The sequence below is a fragment of the Ambystoma mexicanum genome, chromosome 8, assembly GCF_040938575.1.
Source record: "Ambystoma mexicanum isolate Mex_15411 chromosome 8, UKY_AmexF1_1, whole genome shotgun sequence".
In the NCBI taxonomy this organism is placed as follows: domain Eukaryota; kingdom Metazoa; phylum Chordata; class Amphibia; order Caudata; family Ambystomatidae; genus Ambystoma; species Ambystoma mexicanum.
In genome coordinates, this window is record NC_090929.1 from 909,552,944 (window position 1) to 909,576,562 (window position 23,619).

The 23,619-nt window shown below is 45.7% G+C and overlaps 1 protein-coding gene across 1 annotated transcript in view; it reads right to left on the minus strand.

The window, feature by feature from the left end:
* Positions 1–206: 206 nt before the first annotated feature.
* C8H10orf53 (chromosome 8 C10orf53 homolog) overlaps positions 207–23,619 on the minus strand; it is a 223,422-nt gene continuing 200,009 nt past the window's right edge. Inside the window, exon 3 of the mRNA XM_069610813.1 lies at positions 207–810. Within this exon, the coding sequence (XP_069466914.1) occupies positions 746–810 (65 nt within the window). The 3' untranslated portion in view covers positions 207–745. The remainder of the gene's footprint in view (positions 811–23,619) is intronic.

Here is a 23,619-nt window from a genome sequence, read left to right on the forward strand (position 1 = left end):
TAAAAATATAAGATTATTAAAACTAAGGAAATAGATGCCAATATTCGCCTTTGTGTCTTAATATGCCGACTCTACGGAGCGATCGATTTAATACAACATGTTCTTGCAGGAGAACTGCCTGCGTACATAATATTGAAAATATATTTATATACAAACCTTCCATTGTACTACTTAAAGAAATAGTTAAAGTACAAATGGGGTAATGCACAACAATTTTTAATGATAACTGATACCTCACATTTTGCAAAACGTTATTATTTCTCAGTTGCTCACATTGAACTGTATCGAATGTGATTCATCAAAGACTGATTTCTGGAGCCGACGTTTACTTGACATTCTACAAACAAGACAGACTTGACATTCATTGTAAAGCAGTTATTTTGTAGCCGGTACACAGAGGTATAGCAAAAAATGTGTGACTAAACCATACAACATAGTTTTCAGTACATGATGGAGAATTAATTTCCTACAAAGTTTGGACTCAAGAGAAGGATAGGAGGGCGGTGGTGAGAGGGATAGACGGGAGGGTGGATCAATCAGATTCCCACCAAAGGAAAGCACAGATCAGATGATCAATATCATGTTATAGAATCCGATGAGAACACCCTGCACAAAAAAGTAAATGGGCATCGAAATAACATGGACAGTTGCATGGACTACTTCACTGTGGGCAATGTTCTTTTATTCTGAAAAGCACCAGAAAATTGTTCTGCTTAGCATCGGGCGAACCAGCATGTAATTTCTATCAGTAGGCGTTTAGGACAGCTGCTCTGGCTTCTTGACAAAGTGGATCCAGTTGGCCATCGCCCCCTGTGGGAAAGAGAGCACTAATTAAAATCGTGCAGTACATCTCACCCATCATAACTTCATTCTTTTGAAAAGTGGCAAAGCTTCACTGCTTAATTCATTGACAATCCAAGAAAATAGTCCACTGTGAAATTGAAACAAGCCTGCATTTTTACATCCATAAATTGAGCATAGTTGTGGAGGTTAAACTCTGAGAAACAGTGCTGGGTTTTTGCTAAGACCCAAGAATCGGTTTCCAAGAACTTTCTTTGAGATATCCAGTAGGTACAATAACAGAGAGGAAACCTACTTGCCAATTTAGGTATATTATGTGTGAAACCTGTTTAATATAAACTACGTGCAGCCTCTTGGGCATATGTGAGCTTCCACCCAGGTCCATGAATTAACTGCCACACTTTAACAAAGGTGGACGAACATCACAATGTGCTTTCTCACACCACAGTTATATCCAATATTAACGTATTATGGTTCTATAAATTGTTTGCTAAAAGGTTAAAAGACAAAATACATACTTACAAATAAATTGATATATTCTCCAAGATTAATAGCTTGAAATGTTCTATGCATGCATACATACTATATTCTATATTCATGAAATGCATTCTAAAAGTAACACATTTAGGCATGTATTGCCTTTTAAAATCTGTTTCCAACATTTTATAAATGTAAAAGTTAGTCATGTTCCAATTATTTATCAGGCGTTAACTTCGAATTTGTTCAATACTTCAATAATCTATCAGTTAATAAGACACCCTACTGGAAGACCCATTCAGGGTAAAACCCAAAGAGCCCCAGCCCGCAATATGCTTTGATTTACAAATAAGTGAGTGTTCAGGATCCTCCTGGGTATAGGAATCCTTCTACTTATTACTATTTACGCTAACTATTGTAAGGAACTCATGGTGGCAACAGTAAAGACAGACACAAGTGATCACAGTTCAAGGGTGTTTATTAAACTGTATGCAGGTTGGAAAGACGCCTAATCTAAACCTAAATCTAAGATGAGAGCAAACGTCGACCATCAAATGAAAATAAGGTAATCCTAGTGGTGTCATGTAAAATCAAAAGGGCCTATACTTAAGAAACCTATTGCAAACCTTACAACTAATACAAAAAGGGTGTGTGATAGTTCTCAAGAAAAGTAAGAAGTGTTCACAAATAATATGTCAGCATGTGGTAGCCTGAGTGTTCCTTCCCCACGTTTTGAGCACAGGGTAAAGTGGGATCTTGGAGCACAGCACACACTTGAGCTTTCCCAGCACGAGTCAATTCCACTTGCAGCAATCAGGGCTGTTGATGGTCAACTCTCGTTTCTCCTGAAAGTCTCTTGGCTTCGACGGCCTGATTTATTCAAATAACAAAACAAACGTTCCTTCAACAAAATGAAAGTTCGTTTCCTGGCTTTACCTAGGGTGAGAATTAGTCACCCTAGGACCCCTTTACCGCGTGCTGACCCGTAAATAGTTCCTATCAATATCAAGGCCTTCAGTGGTTGATTTTCCTGATCCCATGGGCCTGATTGGTTTACCAAGTAAAACAACAAACAAACACAAAGTTTTGTTCCATGTATTTCTCGGGTCATGAAATCACCCACTCTGGGCGCAGACCCCTCTTTGTTTTCAGCCTACCTCCACAGGGTTCACTATGGCTTTTCTCGGGTGACGGGTTCTCCCCTTGGTCCCTCTCTTCCGGGCGCTGACCCTTTACAAATCCCAATGTCTTTTTAAACAGTTCCAGTGGACATCCTTCGGCTGGGTTCACTTCCGTCAACACACTGTTTCTTGGGACTTTAGACTTTGCCCCCTCTTTGTCAGCATCCCTCTTCCGAGCTCACTCTTGCCAACTTCACATTCACAAATGTTTGCGGGATTCACTTCCCTTGCTTTCTCACAGTTCTTAGGTCAAAGGCTTTCGACTTTACAGGGATTTTGCTTGCCCTCCTGTATTGTCGAAATCGAAATAATATTATACCTCCTATCGCATTGTTTGAATGTATGTTGGCCTACGCCCAGTTGTCTAAAAACATTGTGTAAATGGATTCCGCGGCAAGGTCTTGACCTTAATGTATTGTGTGAATCGCCATCTTGGATTTAGCCGCCATTTTGGGTTCTCTTGTAGTGTGGAAGTCACCCTGAACAACAAAATGGAGGCCGAATGACATTTCGAGTGGGATTCTGGCCGTTGTGACCTCCGCACACATGAATAAGTAATATGCCTGCAGGCCACTTGTTGGGGTCGCGAACTGAGACCTTGTCCCCTCCCTGACCTATGTGTAAATGAACAACTGTATCAGTGAAACTGATCGAAATGCATACATTATGGGATCGACCTGGCAACGAACTCTAGGCCTGGTTCTAAGAATGGTTAACCCGCGAGGGGGTTGGCCAGAGCTGGATAAAAAGTATAAAAACCCGAGTATCCCAATGTACGGTCTCTCACACTAACACGGCGAACTACCGTTGATAGTTCGTTCTGTTACTCTGAGGGCCGAATAGCTATCCGTTTGTCAATTGACTTTTGGTAATTGTTGTATCTTTGAATAAAGCGCTTTGTATGTTCTTTGTAACCTGTGTTGGTGTGTTTCCTTTGGGCTTCCCGGCCTCATATCAATTTTTCTGTTTCCACAGTTGGCGCCCGAATAGGGACCCTCAAGATTGATGCCGGATCATTGAAGGTTGACGCAGACTATCGAACCGGGATCGGACGGTGTGATTCTGCGGGCCCGACCGATCGAGACGCGATACCTCGGCAGCGCTGCACGATCCGATCCTTGGACGATAGTCGTGTGGTCTGACACGGCATCTTGACGAGGGTCCAATTTTGAGGCGGGCAGATTTGCCGAAACCACCAAACACAAGGTAAAATTCATTAGGTAAGTTCTTTGGTAAACCGTACGGTCCTCCTTAGGTTTGGTCAGGTGCAGTCATGACCCGGCTCTTAATTTAACCCTGACAATTTGAATTTGGCGTATTGTATCTGCAGACACAATTATTGAACCAGGTAACACCAATTTTTTGTGAAATGCCTGGGAAATTGTCTAGCTGTTTTAGGGCTCTGTTCCGCAGCGATCGACAATCCTTGGAATTTAGCCGCCCGGCACCACAGGAGGGGTCGCCGGCGTGTACTATGTACTGTAAGCATGGCATTGGAAGTATAGTATTTAATGATATTTGGCACAGACAGACCAGACATGCCTCCGAATTTCAGTGGCCAATCAACGGTAGTTTCGAGATCCCCCGTATTGAATACTTAGAATCGATCTTGTTAAAGAAAAAGGCTAGACCAGCAGCCTTTGATGTGTTACAGAATTGGAAGAAAGAAGCATTACAGCAGCTTAAAAGTACGGATAAACATGCACGTCGTCATAAAACAAACGCTGAAAAGGCATTATTATATGATAAAGAAAAGCGGTCAGAATTAGTTAAAAATATGGATAGAGCCTTTTCACTCGGAATCCAAAAAATTTACCCCTCTAAAGATTTTCATGTTTCTGAGGAATTTATTGAGAAGTTATTAAATGAATGCAGGCCCGATGCCTCAGCGCCACCTCCGTATGCCCCTATTTTGGGCGCTCTGCCCGTTCCTGTTGTCGCTCCTGTTGTTATTCCTGTTCCCCCTATACAACCTATTGTTCCTAGTCCTTTGGTTGTTGTTCCTCCGCCTATCGCACCGCCCCTTCCCTCTGCACCGATAGTCGCACCTTTGTTAAATTTACCTATACCTCCGCTCCCGAGTGGCCCCGTATTGACTGAAGTCGATCCAGGTGCAGGATCAAAGATTGTGACCCGTAGTACTGTTTCTGCAGATAAGAAACAGGAATTGTTTGCATGGGCTAAGCATTGCATGGAGAAAGGTGATCAAGTTAATGTTTTTTCCACATTATCTAATTTGAATAGTTTTCCCGAGAAAAATGTTTTTATTGAAGGACTGGGGACTCATTTGTGTGTGATGTGGGGTAGATTACAAAATTCAGATCTTCCACAAGGGGTGAGAGATCTGAATGCTTTGGCACTTTCGAGGGACACGGAGCAGAAAGTATATGGACATGTTGAAAAATTGTTTGAGTTTAGGAAAGACTTTGAAAAATCACGAGATGAGGATGATGAAGACGATAGAATATATGTACAGAAACGGTTCCTTCCGTGCCGTAGATCGGCACCTGGGGAAATACGAATTTGTACTAAAGATGCGGTTCGATGGATCTCGGATTCATCGATACCGCCAGACGAAGTGTATGACACGTATAGTCAGTATACAGTAGAAATGCAAAGAAAGGTAATTCAGGTGATGGTACAGCACCTGCAAGAGGAATGTGTAAGGAAGAGGGTTAGTTGCCCCATAGAATTATTGGGGATTCGTAAAAGGGCTTTTTCGCCCGACACTTCTAAAGCTGCCCTAGCGCTCGACCTGGCTCTATTGCTTAGTAAGCGGCCGGAGGTACCTATATCTCAGTTGCCTATTAGAGAGGTTCCTCCGACCTTTGTCCCAAAAGTTGAGATCCCCGCCAACGCTGGGACTGGTGCCCCCGCTGTGGATATCCCTGCACATTAAGTATCACAATTTGTTCACGTCCCGTTTTCACGACAGGAAGTAAACACAATTAGACAATCAGTTCCCGATATTAGGAAAAACCCGACGGGGTTTTACAAAGAAATAGAGTCCGTTTTACAGTCCTCTGTGTTCACCTTGAGTGACATTGACTTGTTATTCCCTGTACTCCTACCCGTAGATGTATGGAAACAGGTTCGGACAATAGATGATGTGCCGGGGCTGGGAGATACGTGGGCAAATATGATTAGAATTGATGGAGAAAGACCAGCTGGTGAGAAACCACCACAGGTAATACTTACTTTACCTGATAGGATTGTCGCTAAACTAAAAACTATAATTCCAGAAAAAAGGATTATTTGGGACAAGCTTACGGCCTGAGGTTTTGCACATGGCTCAGTATTATGAGAACCGTGTTAATAATGAGAAGGAGAAAATTGAAAAGAGAAAGGGAGATTTGAAAACCAAAGTATTATTGCAGCAAATTGTTAGAAACCCCAGAGGAGGTACGACACAGACTAGAGGTCAATACGTTCCAAAAGGAAATGCTCCTCTGAGTCCTGTGAATATTGATCAATGTGCTTATTGCCGCCAGGAAGGTCATTGGCGAGCACAGTGCCCTGTCCTTCGCTAGAGGTCAAGCAGTGCGTTTGGGGGTATGGGTAGACGACCTAGGGGCCGCCCTGGAGCAGGGGGGCCTGATAGAGGTCAGCTTTTACAAGATTCTCAGCAACCTTTTTCACGGGAAAATCAGACCTCGAGTATGGACTCGAGAAACATATTTGATCACCCTTCTGCTGCCTACCTTTCTGAAGAGCTTTCTTCTGACGAGGCTCTATTTCATTAGGATTGCCCAAAGCAGGGTTTGGAACCTTCACCTATTCCCGTTAATCAGAAAGGCCCCTACGTTGAATTATTAGTAGGGAATAGGAAACACCAGTTTTTGATTGACACTGGAGCACAGAAGTGCTCCATTGATCATTCTCGGGTTCCAAACATCCCACTGTCAGGGCAAACAAATGTTTCCGTAGGGTTTTCTGGTGTACCATCTGTCTGTCCGGTTTCTGTACCGGTATCCCTTTCTTTGGGACCCTTTACGGACCATTGTCCCTTTCTTCTCACTTCAAACTGTGGAGAGAATTTGCTGGGGTTGAATTTGTTAAAGAAATTGAACACAGTAAGTAATTGTTCTTCGGATGGAGTACAGCTGACGGTTTCACCACAGCAACTTCCTAATTCTCAGTTTCTGATTCGACCTTTACCTCCCGAGTTTAGCATTGTCCCGGAATGTTTGTGGTGTTTGTGGGCAGTGGACGACAATGATGTCGGAGTGTTACAGATTGAGCCCGTTAAAATAGTCCTGAAACATGGGGTGAAACTGCCACGCATCCCGCAGTATAAAATATCAGTCGAAGTTGAACGTGCTTTGAAATGCATTGTCTCCGATTTTGTACATCGTGGGGTGATCGAGGAGATTACAGGTAGTTTGTGTAACAGTCCGATCTTGCCCGTATATAAGAAAGGCGACAATGCAATTCCATACCGGTTTATAATTGATCTTCGTGCTATTAACCGAGTGGTCGCCCCACAATTTCCTATTGTACCCGATGTGACGACGATATTGACAATGATCCCTGCTACGGCTACGCACTTCAGCGTTGTGGATTTAAAAAACGCTTTCTTTAGCATCCCTATACATAAAGAAAGCAGATATCTGTTTGCGTTCACCTTGGGGGGACGCTCATTTACATTTACAAGGGCACCTCAAGGGTATACTGAAAGTCCCAGTATTTATAGTAGCGCTTTGAAAGAGCAGCTCGACACCCTTGAATTGCCACCTACTTGCACGTTGCTTCAATATGTTGACGATTTGCTTTTGGCTGCAGATTCTGAGAATGCCTGTAAAGAAGGCACTATACTGTTGCTTGTTCATCTAGCTAAAAATGGTCACAAAGCTTCGCTTAAAAAAATGTCAATATTGTTGTCAGGAGGTTGCCTATTTAGACTACCTCCTGTCAAAGGAGGGGAGAAGATTGACACCTGAAAGAATAAAACACATTTCTGGCATGTCTGTTCCAAATACACAGAAGGAAGTCAGAGCCCTGATAGGTATGGCTTCTTACTGTAGGTTGTGGATCCCGAATTTCGCACTAGTGATAAAACCGATGTTGGCTTTGACGAAGAAGGGCATTTCTCTGCCACTGCCATGGGAATCGGAACATCAACGATCATTTGAGCTTCTGTTCGGCACCGGTTCTGGGTACTCCAAATTATGACAAGGCCTTTGTGTTGTTTGTGCATGAATGTGATGGATGTGCTTTGGCTGTGTTAACACAGGAACACGGAGGGAAGAATAGGCCGTGCGGCTACTACTCCTCCGCCCTTGATCCTGTCGCATGCGCTTTGCCAAGATGTTTGCGCGCTGTCGCTGCTGCTGCCGCGTCTGTAAAACAGAGTGAGGGAATGGTCCTAGGCCATGATTTGATTTTGATGGTACCTCACTCTGTTGATATTCTATTGAACAAAACCCAAACGCAACACCTCACCTCAGCACGGTTAACAAGGTATGAACTAATTCTGTTTGCCCCTCACATCCAAATTAAGAGGTGTTGTGTTCTTAATCCGGCTGAACTCTTACCTTTCCCGCAAAACACTGTTTGCGGTGACGAAGAATTACATGACTGCCTGTATACCACTGAACAAGAAACAAAGGGCAGGATAGATCTCATAGATACTCCTTTGGACAATGCAGAAGGGGAGCTGTTTTGCGATGGCTCCTGCTTCAAACTTTCGAATGGTACATCTACAGCTGCTTATGCAGTTACTACATTGAGCAAAGTTGTCGAAACTAAGAGAATTTCGCATAACTCCGCGCAAGCCGCAGAGATTATAGCGTTGACCCGAGCTTGTGAACTTTCCCAAGGGCATAGAGTCAATATATATACTGATAGTCAGTACGCATTTGGGGTGGCTCACAATTTTGGAAAGCTTTGGTCGGAAAGAGGGTTCCTGACCTCACATGGGACCAAGATTCAGCATGGCCCCTTGATAGTGCAATTACTTTCGGCACTCTCACTCCCTAAACAATTAGCGATCATGAAATGTGCAGCACATCGCAAGGTCATAGATGATGTGGGCAAAGGCAACGCTTTTGCGGATTTGATAGCCAGACAAACGGCCACAGACCTTAGCACGGACATGTATGCCTCGAGGGAAATGAGAGATGCTTGCATAATGGATGAAGGTGTTCGGTCTGTACGAGATATTCAAACTGATGCCACGATGGAGGAATCTAAAAAGTGGGCTGAAGGAATGGGGAAGCTGGATGACGAAGGGTGTTGGGTGGATACATCCGAAGGGAAATGGTTGCTTCCTGATTCTTATGTATTGGCAATGGTTACGATGGCACACAGTCCTACGCATGTGTGTGCCCAGCAGATCACGAGAATGTTAGAACAGGTTTGGGTGAATGACAAGATTCTGGACACTGCAAAGAGGCACGTCCAAAACTGTATGATCTGCCTGCAGCACAATGTGGGTAAGGGGACAGTGACTCCGAGGGGAAGTTTTGGGCCCCCTTCTGTCCCCTTTGAGGTCATTCACTTTGATTTTATTGAAATGGAGCGATGTAATAATCTAAAATATGTTCTTGTAATTATTTGTGCCTTCAGTAAATGGGTCGAGGCTTTCCCCGTCAAAGATGCTAAGGCCATGACCACTGCAAAGATTATGGTAAAAGAATTCTTTCCTCGATTTGGGCTCCCGAGGATAATCTGGTCGGATAATGGTCCTCACTTTATCGCAGCAGTAATTTTGCAAATATGTGCATCCCTATGTATTGAGAAACGATTTCATTCAGCTAGGCATCCTCAAAGTGCTGGGTTGGTGGAAAGACACAACGGTATTTTAAAGAATAAACTTGCAAAAACATGTGCTGATACCAAACTAAAATGGCCAGATGCTTTGCCTATTGTGTTATTAGCTATGCGTACCACACCTCAGACTAGAACTGGGCTTTCTCCATTTGAAGTAGTGATGGGGAGACCTGCTAACACTTGGGGTCCCCCGAAACCTAAAGCTCTGAGAGAGGTGGAAAATGTATTGCTTGTAGACTACTGTAACCAGTTAACTAAAAACCTGTATTTCATTTATCACCAGGTGCACTCTGCTTTACCTGTACGGTTCACGGGCCCAGGGCACGATATACAGCCTGGAAGTTGGGTCCTCGTGAAGGCCTACGAGAGGTCTTCCTGTCTCGTGCCTCGCTGGCGGGGACCCCATCAGGTGTTATTGGTCACCAGGACAGCAGTGCGGCTGGCTGGAAAGAAGAACTGGATTCACGCGACGCACGTCAAAAACTTCCTCACCCGACGCCACACGCTACAGAAGAAGCAGAACCCCTCGCTGATGCTACAGTCTCTGATCTTGGAGTAGCAAACAGCGCTGTGAGTGCGTCGGAGAAGTTCTCTGAGCCTGAGGAGCTTGGGGAACAGTCCATTTCGTCTCCGCACTCTTTTGAAAAATCACTTCCGGAAAACACTGTTTCGAGCTCTGCGACTTCCGTCGCCACCGACACGTCGCTTCCCTCAGGAAGTGACGATACTTTGCTTCCGGACCAGACAATTTTGGGTACCATCAGGTACAACCTTCGACCAAGGAAATAGAACTACGGCACGAGTTTCGTGCATCTGGAAAAAAAGGAAGTGATTGGAAAAAATTGTCTTGTTATGAGAAAGTTTTGTTGAACAAAAAGGGATTCTGCTGCCTAGGGTTGGGAAGGACTAAGAAATCACGCAACCGTAGTGTCGCCAGCAACGAACATTGGGGCCGTCGATTGAGAAACTACAATGCCTGCCACCTTCACCGCTGCTCCCCGTACTGAACTTGTAAATAAGAGGGTGACCAAATCGAACAATGAACAATGTGCCTGGGCCCCGAAAACGTATTGTTGTGTGTTGATAATGATTATTGTTATTTTTGCAACTGCTGCTGTAGGACTTTGGTATTTTGAAGAAATCTATCCTTTGAAACCTTTATTACCGACCGAGATTGTACCAACTGTTTTGACTCCCTCTGTACACCTTCACACTCTGTCCCCTAGAGACTCCCAACATAGACAAAAGTATCATAATAACAATAATAACACTCTGATGATAGTAATGAATGCTACTCATGCCATTTTTAATAAGAGTAATTGTTGGATTTGTACCCATTTACCACAACATGGTAACAAGGGACTGGGATGGTATATACATCCTCTACCTTTAACGACTGCTTGCTATGTCTCTCTTAGAGCACTATTCTTTGGCCGTTGGAATGATAGCATCTCAGGGAACTTTGATGGAACTAATTTAAATGATTTCGAGAAACGTGAATTGACTCCCCTGGGATGCTCGCTTTTCGCAAATAGAAGTAAACCTAACGTCGCTTCTATTAGGCCGTCTGACAAACTATCTCTTCCTTTTCAAACTCTGATTTCCTTTAAAATGGCTCCGATAGGCAATAAGGACGCTGTACCTCCTTCTTATTCTATAAATCACAGTCCTGACTCAGTTCCTTCTGTGTACAGAGAAATGGCACTAGGCCAATGGGAGATTTTGAAGCTTGTAAAAACATTGTAAATTTGACTGGGGAAAACAGGCCTCTGTATGTAGGGGGGGCTGTTTATTTTGTTTGTGGTAGTCTAGCATTTCCCTGGTTGCCCAAGGATTGGCAGGGAACCTGTTATTTAGGAATATTGTTACCCGGGGTATTTGTAGCAAGTACATTAGAGATTTCTAAGGCTCGCCCGCGGCGAGACGGCAACGGAGATACCCCTGGGCAAGTATTGGGGGACATAGCGAAATCAGTTGTGCCCTTTTGGGGACAAATAGCAAACTCACGAGAACATTAGGGGATTAGCAAGGGTACTGGAGAGAACGATCAACCGGACCACGGACATACTCTACAATATGACCTTAGAGCAAAAGGCAATAAGATTGGTAGCACTTCAAAATCGGATGGCATTAGATGTCATCTTGGCAGAACGAGGTGGAGTATGCAAATTAGTGGGGTCCGCTTGTTGTGTTTTCGTACCAGACTCCTCGCCAACAATTTTTAAAGCAATTCAGAACTTACATACTCTCAGTTCTGAAGTCCATATCCCTGTAGGAGACTGGAACCTTAGTACTTGGTTCTGGGATTCTTTGCGATCTTGGGGTTGGAAGGTGCTTTCCGTTATTCTGGTTATTTTAGGGATTCTGTTATTCCTTTGTTGCTGTTTTCAATGCCTCCCAAGTATGTGTGGAATGATAGGGGGGTGTTGTGCTCAAGCAGTGAGCGCAATAGACATAAAATATATACCCCAGATACAGCATCTAAAGAATTCATGCTACAAGAGGTTTTTATGAACGACCTTATGGCTATAGACATTACAGGCAATGATGCGGAATCTATGGATGATAACACATGGAGTTATTTTCAAAAGTATTAGGAATGATGTTTAGCACTTGGCATAGGCCAAAAGTAGGGTCTGTCGAAATCGAAATAATATTATACCTCATATCGCATTGTTTGAATGTATGTTGGCCTACGCCAAGTTGTCTAAAAACATCGTGTAAATAGATTCCGCGGCAAGGTCTTGACCTTAATGTATTGTGTGAATCGCCATCTTGGATTTAGCCACCATTTTAGGTTCTCTTGTAGTGTGGAAGTCACCCTGAACAACAAAATGGAGGCCGAATGACATTTCGAGTGGGATTCTGGCCGTTGTGACCTCCGCACACATGAATAAGTAATATGCCTGCAGGCCACTTGTTGGGGTCGCGAACTGAGACCTTGTCCCCTCACTGACCTATGTGTAAATGAACAACTGTATCAGTGAAACTGATCGAAATGCATACATTATGGGATCGACCTGGCAACGAACTCTAGGCCTGGTTCTAAGAATGGTTAACCCGCGAGGGGGTTGGCCAGAGCTGGATAAAAAGTATAAAAACCCGAGTATCCCAATGTATGGTCTCTCACACTAACACGGCGAACTACCGTTGATAGTTCGTTCTGTTACTCTGAGGGCCGAATAGCTATCCGTTTGTCAATTGACTTTTGGTCATTGTTGTATCTTTGAATAAAGCGCTTTGTATGTTCTTTGTAACCTGTGTTGGTGTGTTTCCTTTGGGCTTCCCGGCCTCATATCAATTTTTCTGTTTCCACAGTATGACCACTTTGACTTATCTTTGCGGCTCTCGTATGGCCTTCTGGTATCTCTAGTTTCATTCAGACCAGGACTGACCAAGGATTCTGCAAGCAGCACCCACGTGGTGCTGGCCCCCTTGTGCAGCTGGTCTCCCTTTTACAATGTCACAGTACTTTACGCTTTTCTCACTTTGCGACTTTAATTCACCACAGCCCGGTTTTTATCGGCTCTCCCCTCGACTCACCGGCTGTGATGAAACACTTGGCGTTCCTCTTAACTGGAGTCAAGGCCGTTACCACAGAAGCAGGAGTCTCCCTCGCTCCAGCTTATCAGCGTTGATACGCTATGTGTACCATTGATATCTGCTGCAGCATACTTGGGCTATTGTCCTCGGCCTTACGATTCTTTCAGCAGAGGGTTCGCAGGGTTTTGTCGAAGAGGACAAGGCTGTGTCTCTCCTTGTCAGCCTCTTGATGTTTGCCGCCTTTCTCCTCCTCTTGTACTGCCGGGTGTGGATAGCTGTCTCGTCGTGCTGTCTAACTTGCTCGTACTATGCTCACTTGCTGCACCTTTTATCCATGTGGGGAAGGGAAAGGGCCGTCAGGTGTGTGTGATTCTGATCAATTGCCCAAATTTGCCTGACCCTTGTATTGGGACATGTCAGGTAAACAGCTCTGGTGTTAGTCCGTTCTGTGGTGTGTCGTGCGAAATTGTTCATGTCGGAAAAGGGGGAGGGGGCAGTGGTTTTGAATATCTTACATGCTAGGATGGGGAAAAGGTGTTGAAAGAAGGGGGATACCTCAATCCACCCATCAGTGTCCCACTCCCACTCCCCGAGGACCCCCCCATTCAGGTAATCCTCCCTCAGTAGTCCACCCCCAGGAACTGGATCCAATAGCGATGGCTGTGTCCTGGCCACCTGGATGACAGATTCCCGGGGTTTAGTCAGGGAGACACCTTCAGGTTTCTCACACTATTCACTGCCACGTCGACCCCCCACTCCCATATAGTCCTCCAATGTTTAACCAGAAGCAAGATCTACACATCAAATGCAAGCATTACCTGCACGAGGGGCTAACGCTTAGGCTATAGTCAAAACTCGACATCCCTCCCATACCCTCAAAAGCTTTACTCTGCAGGACTCGATAGCGATTTACTGTCAAGTATCAGCACTAAACACTCCTGCCCCAGCTTTGGTCCCTCGACAGACCTTTCTCTCCTTGTTGGGAATGAGCCTAGTGAATCCCTGTGGACCTAGCGCCCAACACCAGATCATCAGAGCATGAGAGTAGACCTATATGGTTAGAGCCCAGTTTGGGTGGAAACGAAATTACGCTTTTCAAGAACACATGCATTTCGGACATAAGAAATTTAAATAAGAGAGGTGACTGCTTCAGTCCCTGTTGGTGCACAAACATCACAAGTTGCTTGCTTACACTACAGTTTTATCTATGTTGAGTTGTGACAGAGCCACTACATAGTGTGGAGGGCAGATCTTAGAAGAATTTTGTCTGTCACTAAAATGCTTAGTTAAAGCTCTGACTAACCTTTCATAATCTTTCCTCATAAACTATGATTTTTCTCAGAGAATTTATAGTTATTACCTAAAATGGAGACACGTATTATTTTGTGCACTATTGTATTTTTTAATGCCGACAAGCAAAATCAATAATTATTTTGCCTCCTATTTTTAACCACAAAACTGGCTTTCCAAGTGTCTTTTTATTAAACTGCTTCAAATATTTTGTTACTAGGAAATGTGCGCAAAAAAGTTTATGCTGCAGTTCTATCTAGAAAGGTGTACTTGATAGGCTTAACGGTCTGAGCTCATGGTGTGAGGCTGCGTTTCACCAGAGCTCCTGCCGAGATCCTTGTTCAGATCCTGAAAAACTTGCTAAAAAGAACAAACTGAGCAGATACAGGCTCACCCGCAGACACTGTGACCGGTTCCCTATCCCTGGGGGGCAGCACAGTTGGTAATCGGATGAAATCCACCACGCGAAACGTCGGCGAAGTCGAGGCCCGGTGGACCCAAGATGGCGGACGCGGCCGCATCCTGGGGGGAGAGCTGCAAACAACACGCGCAAGGTTGAAAGTGACGACAAACAGTCGTGGCTGGCAACAAGCAGGCCACGAAACCCGGTGGCGGAGAAGATGCAAACTTAAAGGGCCACAGCAGCGGCACGCGGGGACAGCACTGAAGAAAGAGCTGGTGTTAGAGTCCGAGATGCAACAGAAAAAGGAGGAAAAGCTGGGAAAAAAAGGTAATCCTACTATTGGTGGACCTGTGCGGCGGTAACTAACAGCGGACCAGGCACACCACAAAGCGGGGTACTGGGGAAGTGCGACAAGGTGCTCAGTGAGCGGAGGTGGACAATCCAGACAGCAATTATCAAACGCCACTGCTGAGACACCCCCCAAGCACGCTAACTGAGTGGGCAGAGAACTGGGCACAGAAGGGAAGCTAAACAACACTGTTAGTGGGATGCCCTGGTTCCGCACAGTAGTACTGGACCTGCAGGAAGCACAGCCAATAGAGTGAAATGCAAAACCTAAGACACACGGGCCAGGAGCCCGGCGGCAAGCCGCTGAGCGGATCTGAGGGACCCCCCCACATGAGTGATATATACATAAAACAATAGTGCAACCGCCTACTGGCCAAATACCACTGAGTGGCCTCTCCAGAGCCTCAACGACCATGCCTTCAACTAAAAACAAGAAGGACTCTACAATCATAGACTATTTTAATGCTGCCAAGTCTAAAGGGCAGCCACAGGGTGACTTAGAGACACAAACCGAGCAACCAGACAAAGAAACTGTCACTAAAGAGAATCAGGTGCTAGAAGCAATTGCTGCCCTACGATCCTTCATAGATACAAAAATTGAGGTGGTCAAATCTGACGTGCAACTGATGCGACAAGATGTGGGCAACCTCACGGAGAGAGTCACATCGGCAGACACGGAACTGAAAGAAACGACAGAAACCACAAGAGACCTGGAAAAGCGGCTAATGGAGCTGGAAAGAAGAAATGCGGCACTTGAGGCCCGTGGTGAAGGATGCAGAGGGGCGGGCCTGGGGAAAAAATCTAGGATTGCTGGGAATTCTGGAAGGAATGGAGGGGTCTAACTCAACTGACTTTATCGTGAAACTTGTTACTGCAGGAAATTGGGGCAGGAGCTCTATCGCAGGGGTTTGCGGCGGAGAGGGCCCATAGATCCCTGCAAAAAAGACCACCGCTGGGCTCACACCCTCGCCCCGTGATAGCAAAGATTTTTAACTTCTGCGATAGGGAGGCCATCTTGATGTTCTCCAGAGAAGGGGGGTTGATCCGGTGAGATAATGCTAACATAGCCATATACCCGGACTACACGCCCACAGTGCAGAGAGCAAGAAACACATTTGTGCCAATCAAGGCGAAGCTTAGGACAGTGAACCTCAAATATATGTTGATTTATCCGTCCAGGCTAAACTAAAAATAATTTACAAAGGACAGTCTGTATTCATGGAAACGCCAGCGGCAGCCACAACATGGCAGGAACACAACAATCTGGACAACAATCTGGACGAAGGTGATGAAACATTGCCATGAGGAGCGGCCGGCCAGAAGAGGGGATGGGGAAAGCGATAAACGCATTGAGAGAAAGGCCTGCGGGTGAACAGTGCTGAAACAGAGAAGTACTTTGTTCTACTACACGACAGGAGCGAGGCCGAAACCTCGATCAGGGCGAACAGACACACCCTACAATATTTTTAGCGCAGGCCAGTTGCTGACACCCGCACGCCACGGCCCGGATGGTCCAAGCAGATGCGGGGGTGCTCGAGTGCTGCAGTTGGAGAGTGGCTGCTGAGCATAGTGTTTTGTTTTTGCTTTGGTTTGTAGTTGGTAATGTTCTGAATCCTACACGTGAGAAAGTATGTGCCAAAGAATGCGCACATGAGTTATGTTGTGAAAGGGAGGGAACAAGTGATGTATGGGGTGCGGTGAAACTGGAAAAACTTAAGCTAAGATATTGGGAGCAAGAGGAGGGGGTTGCAGGCGGGGGTTCAAATACTGATATGGCCAAGGACATTAAGGTATTGACATGGAATGTTCGGGGGCTGGGCACGTATTTACGTAGGAACCGGGTGAAATCCTACCTCAACAGGAAGAGGGTGGCTATCGCAATGCTACAGTTGACCCACCTGACAGAAAAATCTATGGCGGTTGTAGTGGAACATCGGGATGGGCAATGCTATGGCGCTTCATATTCCAAATACGCTCAGGGGGTCCTCACTTGGATACACCCGGCAGTTCCCTTTAAATTGCTGAGCTGGGAGGCAGATCCAGAGAGCCGGTACCTGATACTGAGGGGATGGGTTGAACAAGTGGAGGTGTGCATAATAAACTCGTACTTCCCAAATCATGGGATCCTGAAACATCTGGACGTACTGGTGGCCAAGTTAGCCCAGAGTCGAGAATGTTTTTTCACATGGGGTGGCGACTTCAACTGTGTGAGAGATTGGGAACTAGACAGGTCTAAACCAACAGCAGTTAGGAATAAGGCAGCAACGGGGGCGCTAAACGCGCTGATAGGCGCCTTGGACCTAGCGGATGTGAGGAGGGAGTTGCATCCTACAGATAAGGGTTATTCTTACTTTTGCGCACCACACACCCTACACACCAGAATCAACTACATATTAGTGTCTAGAGAACAACTGGCACAAATAGAATCTGCACAGTACTTGGATAGGTCGGTATCAGACCACTTGCCGTTACTGATGACCTCGAATATACGGGGCCCTAGATCACCCATACCATTGTGGCACATGGCGCCTGATGCCTTAACGGACCAAGCTTTCAAAGAAGAACTGCGGGGCAAACTAGAGGAATACATTGGGTAGCGTAAAGAGATGGGGCACAATCTGGGAGGCAATGAAGGTGGTGGTGAGGGGGGAGGCATCTGGAAAGCATTGAGGTTGGAGCTGGAGAAACTAGAGGGAGAAATAAACCACAAAGAAGCCCATATACAAGGGACGCGTGAGGAGGAGCAGGAGTTGGCACAGCTTAGAGGGAATTGCCAAGAGGCATGGGGAAGGGTCTGAAAGTTCGATTACAAAGTAAGAACCGCCAAAGCGCACGCTGAGGGAGATAGGCCAGGCAGGCTACTAGTGTGGCTTTGCAGAAGGGAACATCCACGGAATCCGACCACGGAACTCAAAGATGCCACAGGCACAGTGCACAAATCACAACAGGATATTAATGACACATTTTGGGACTTATACACCCGCCTTTATAGTCATGATCAGCAGGTGCCTCAGGTAGATATACTAGACACATTTGAAGAAATAGGTCTCCCAAAAATAGGGCCACCACAGTGGGAGGCATTGGAGGTGGACATAACGGGGGAGGATGTGTCAGAGGCGATAAGATCACGTGCCTCAAGAAAAACGCTGGGAAGCGATGGACTCCCCCCGGAGTTCTACAAGACATATGAGGCTGTTCTGATGCTGGTACTACTTGAGGTGTTCAAAGAGGCATACACTAATGGGGTGCTACCAGAATCCATGAGAGAAATCCTGGTCATACCAGTACCTAAACCTGAGAAGCCAATGGATGAGTGCGATTCCTACCGCCCATTGGCAATGCTGAATTACGATATTAAGATCCTGACTACGATATTAGCTAAGCGCCCACGTCGAATAATGGGGGGCTTAATACACAGCGATCAAAATGGCTTTATACCGGGGCGCAGCAACGCGTTGAACCTGTGCAGACTGCAACATATCCTTACAAAGACAGCTGGATCCCAGGCAGAATACACTATACTTTCCCTAGACGCAACAAAATCACTTGATTCAATATATTGGGAGTGGTTGGTGACGACACTGAAGGAATTTGGTTTCGGTGAAAAATTCATTAAATGGGTACAAGTACTATATACGGACCCAAGAGCTAGAGTAAAAACCGGGAGGACGGTGTCCTTGCTCTGGGACATAAAGCGGGGGACTAGACAAGGCTGCCCGCTATCCCCAAGGTTGTATGTGCTGGGCCTGGAGCCAATAGCAATATACTTTAGGAAGCAATACCTGGATGCTGGTATCTGGGTCGGAGGAGTGGGTGACCTGCTATCGCTCTACGCGGACGACGTATTACTGTACGTGAGAGATCCACACCTAAATGTCCCAGTGATCTTAGACATATTGGATAATTATGCAAAAGTGTCGGAAATATCTTCAGCAGAACCAAATCCTGTGTATGCCCGATAGCAGGGCTGCGGGGGAAGAGTGTAGGAGAACTACCAGTGGTGGGACTTAGTTGGGAGCTGGACTCGTTCAAGTACCTAGGAGTAAAAATAAGACACACGCAAGAACTGACACACAAACATAATACGGCAATGGTGGTGAAGGGTTTGAGGAAATCAATTAAATTCTGGTCTAAACTGCCACTATCGCTGCAGGCAAGAGTAGCCATCACTAAAATGATTATTCTGCCGCAATTTCTGTATTACTTCAACAATGTGCACTGTTACGTCAAGGCGTCTTCCTTCTGCACGCTTGAACCGCTTCTCCGAGAGTTTTTGTGGGGCACAGCTCGCCACAGACTCTCGCAAGCCACACTATACCTACCATACAATAAGGGAGGGGTGAAACTCCCAAACCTCGAAAGGTACTACCTGACAACCCAGCTCAGCCATGTGATAAAATGGCTGGCGGAAGAACACACCTCAGAAACTGAACTTTTGCAACGATTAGTGGCTCCCATCAAACTAAAAGAAAGGCTATGGGTAATGCAAGGAGGCATCGAACATACCTCATTCATGGTAGTACTGGGAAGGAAGATATGGAAGAGAGCATTAGCCTTACTGAAACTGGCACACCCCTACTCGCCGGATCTGCCGAGAATAGCAGATACATGCAAAGGCAGCACAGACATGGCAGTAGCGAGAAAGTGTGAGAGATGGGGAATATACACATGGGGCGATGTATACAAAGATGGGGTCTTCAGGGAGTTTGACTCACTGCAGGAGAAGGAGGGGGTGCCGGGCGGGTAGTTTCATTGGTAGCAAAGAGTCCGAAAGGCGGCCAAAGACAAGTGGGAGAGTTGGCCGGAGGAACCACTGGAGGACCCGCTGTTGACCCTGATGTATAACCTGAGCGACAGCTGGCAGCCGGCGTCAAGGCTATACAGCATGTTAATAGACATACCCAACCCTAAAGGTACAGCACAGAAAGAGGAATGGGAAAAATACCTGGGTGTAGATATAACCGAGAGGGAATGGGAGAGGATACGGGGGTTCCCTAAAGAAGCATCAAGGAACCATCGCTTCAAGCTAATACAACTGAACGTGCTATATCGCACATACATGACCCCACAAAGGATAGCCACGTTCAATAAAGATGCAAGTCCACAATGCCCATGGTGTATGACCTAATACACATGTTATGAGGGTGTGCATGTGTGCGTGTGTTCTGGGTGCGCATAGAGCAAGGCTGCAGGGAGGCGGGGATAATAAGGTATGAGTGGTCACCGAAGGAATGCTTGCTTGGACAATAACCCCAGAATCAGTAAACACAAGCATGTGATTACATTTATGGACATGGCTTGCATATTGGCCAAGAGAACCATTGCCATGGCCTGTAAATCTGATGGGGGCCGCAGTATGTGAAGTGGCACAGGGAGTTCGAACGTTGGGCTGAGGCAGAGACCAAGATGTGGATGGAAGGGGCTAGTAGATCGGAGCCCGATAGTAACGATAAGTGTGCGGCCTGGAAACGCTGGTCTGGGACATGTTCCACCCATCCAATGACAAACCCCCCTGAACGTGTCAGTTATGATAAGATATTTTTTTATTTTTGTGACTGGGCGGTCACCCTAAAGCACCCAACCGGAAATTTACCATCCTGGAATCCCAGGGTGGAGAGGTAAAACTGAGCCCCAGTCCAAAACTTGTTTGCTCCAACGGATGATACTGGCGCACAGTACACTACATGTAGGAAGTTGTGTTTATTGTTGACTGTAATCGTTCATTACATTGACACAGTACATGACGAAAATTGGATATGCAAAATTGAAATGCTTGGTTGTACTTCTATAAATGCCAATAAAAACATGTTAAAATTAAATGATAGGCTTAACGGTGCCGAGATGGAGTGTTTCAGTAGCAACCTGTTATGCTTGGGTTGGAGTAGAGAACTATCATGTAAAAAAGAATACAGACAACCAATAAATCATACCAATTTGTGAAAATAATATATTAAAGTGCACCAAGAACGAAACATGTGTCAACCAATGGACAGCAAATATTCAGGGCCAGACATAGTATATTGATGTGGTGTCTCAGCAAGACAGTGTACTCCAGGTCTCTCTGTCTGCCACAGAAGGGCACAGAGGTCCTGGTGGGGTGGACGCAGAGCAGACAGTTGGGACTCAACAGATTACTACTGAACTAAACATGGCATTCATTAAAGTATGGAAAATGCTGGCTGTAGATAGATCCTCTGGGTTCATAGTTCATAACCCCAAGATCAAAAGTTGCTAAGCAATGAAAACCACCTCCGAATACAAGTTGCTTTGCTCCCAATTGGCAACATGCAAGGCAGTGCAGAATATTTTCAGAGTGGGACCGTGGATGGCAAACAAGAAGGGGATGCAATGTGGCTGCTAGGCTTTGTGTTATCAGATGCCTACATCTGGAGGCCAGTGTCATATCAGCTTTAAGCTGCAAATTCCTCTTGGAAGGAAATCGCTGGTTGAGCTTTCCTTCAAGAATTATGGCTCATGGGTTGCAGAAGTTTCTAGCAATACTGGTTGTTGGATGATTGTGTGTTAAAGGTGCTAATTCAGCGCCGGATAGGGGGACGCACCTACCAACTAAGGGAGTAAAGAAGATGCACGGTGGGGGTGGCCACATTGGGAATAACACAGATACTCTGTGATCTGCATAAAGGACTTTACCGTGAATGGTAGGGGGTAACGATTCATTGGATGCAAACTTGGTCCAACACATTGCTCTATGATTAGCTAAAGGAGGGGAGGGACAAAAATAGCACAATTACAAATACGCGTAGTGGGAAATCCCTCGGAGAGCGCTGGATTTGGGAATTTTTCTATTTAAAACACATGACCACAATGACAGGGATGTGTAAAGGGGGGAGGAGGCTTAATTTACTCGTCATATGAGAATTAAGACAACTGGAACTGGGGGAGGTAACTGAAGGGCAGCCGGCCAAACAAGCGGCTCTGCACGAGAGCGGGGAGGCTGGCTCTGTACCACTGTGCCGGTCACATGACCACCGAGGCCCATCTGCAGGTGGCAGTGGGAAAGGGACACTGGAAGGAGTGGCGATCCTGAAAGGACCAATCAGACGGTAAGTACCTAAGCACTGATGAGGGAGCCAGCCCTCAAAGTATCTACCACAGAGTCCACGAAGGTCATTATCTAACAGGCATCGTGTGAATGTCCTCTTTCCAAACAGCTGCAGCGTGTCTTGTGTCCTGTTCTCAATGGTGCTGACCAATGACAGTAAATTAAAGTTACGGTGGTCAGCACAAATGTTGCTTCATTAATAACAAGATATTTCAGGCCAGAGTTGTCAATAATATGAGGTACCACATGGGGAGGTGAGGTGAGGTGATGGGAAACTATTCAACTGTTTGCTGTAATGATGCTTTCACTCATTAATGTAACTATCGAGGAGGAGATGAGATTGCAAACCATTCAAATCCCTGGGAACCACAGAAAAAACGAATCCTCCAACTTGTACGTGTTTTTCCTGACTTCAGACTATTGTATTTCTTGTTATAAAACTGTTGTCCATTCAGATGTCAGCCTCTTGATCAGGGCTAATCCACTGTTTGATTTGTGCTCACTCAACTGTAATAAACAGCGTTGCTTTTTGCCCGGTTCGTGCTCCATTTCTGAGCATGTGGTTTTTATGATGCACTAGTTAGTGGACACCTAACTACAATTGTATGGATGGTACCAAGAAGTGGGAGCAATATGGTTGCTAGACTGTTGTCAGATGCCTACCTCTGGTAGGGCAGTGTCATATCAGCTTTGAGCTGCATGTTCCTCTTCGAAGACCCTGCTGTTACAAAAGAGAATGGCTGGTTGAGCTTTCCCTCAGGAATTGTGGCACATAGGCTAGAGATGTTTTTGATCAATACCGGTTGCAGGATGATTGTTCTATGTTGAACAAGCCAGACCACTTCTCCAATGGGCAAGGAACACTGCCATTCTATGAAACTTCTCCCTCTAAGTTGGGACATGTTGTCGATAGATGGTAGATGTCCCAAAAGAACCAACGTGCACCTTTCTTTCAGTAGTAAAACTTGCATAAAATCTTCCATGCAATGATTGCATGGATAGCATTCATCTACAGGACCGGCTCCAGCAGGGGGGCCAAGGGGGCCAGACCCCCCCAAGGCCAGCCACTGGCCCCCCCAAGGCCAGCCACTGGCCCCCCCCAAGGCCAGCCACTGGCCCCCATAGAAAGCAGGGCCAGACTGGGAACCAAACAAGGCCCTGGAAAATGTGGTCAAAGTAGCCCCATATTTCACTGCACGAGTAGGCAAGATTAGTGCACAGGAAAATATTACTGCACCAAGGGGCATAATTGCAAAATAGGGCTGGTTGATTCCATCATATTAAAAACAAGCATTGGCAATGCCAACAGTGTGTGTAGGCATGGGAACAGCACTTTCCAAGCACCGACGTATTGGTAGTAACTGGTCATCAATGGTAGCAGGTGCAAAACGGTGTGAGCACATGGGCACCTATTAGCAGTGTCTGGCAAATGCTTAATACTTATACAAAAGCCAAAACTGCTGGCTCTACCAATGTTTATTTTTAACAGGACTTAAGTGATGGCATGTATAGTGCTTATTAGTCGAGTGGCTAAAAGCAGACCTGGTGATTACATATTTATTACACCAGTAGTCGGTTTACAGCTCCAATTAAGTCATTAACTCTCAGAAGGCTGCTTCGACAAACCACTGGCAGGCACTTTGAGTGCAAGGTTTGATGGTAAGCCTTGAGTAAAGCAAAGTCAAAGAGTTCTCTGGAGGAGGTGTTTTTGGCAGGAAGGGACGGGAACTGGGTGGGAATAG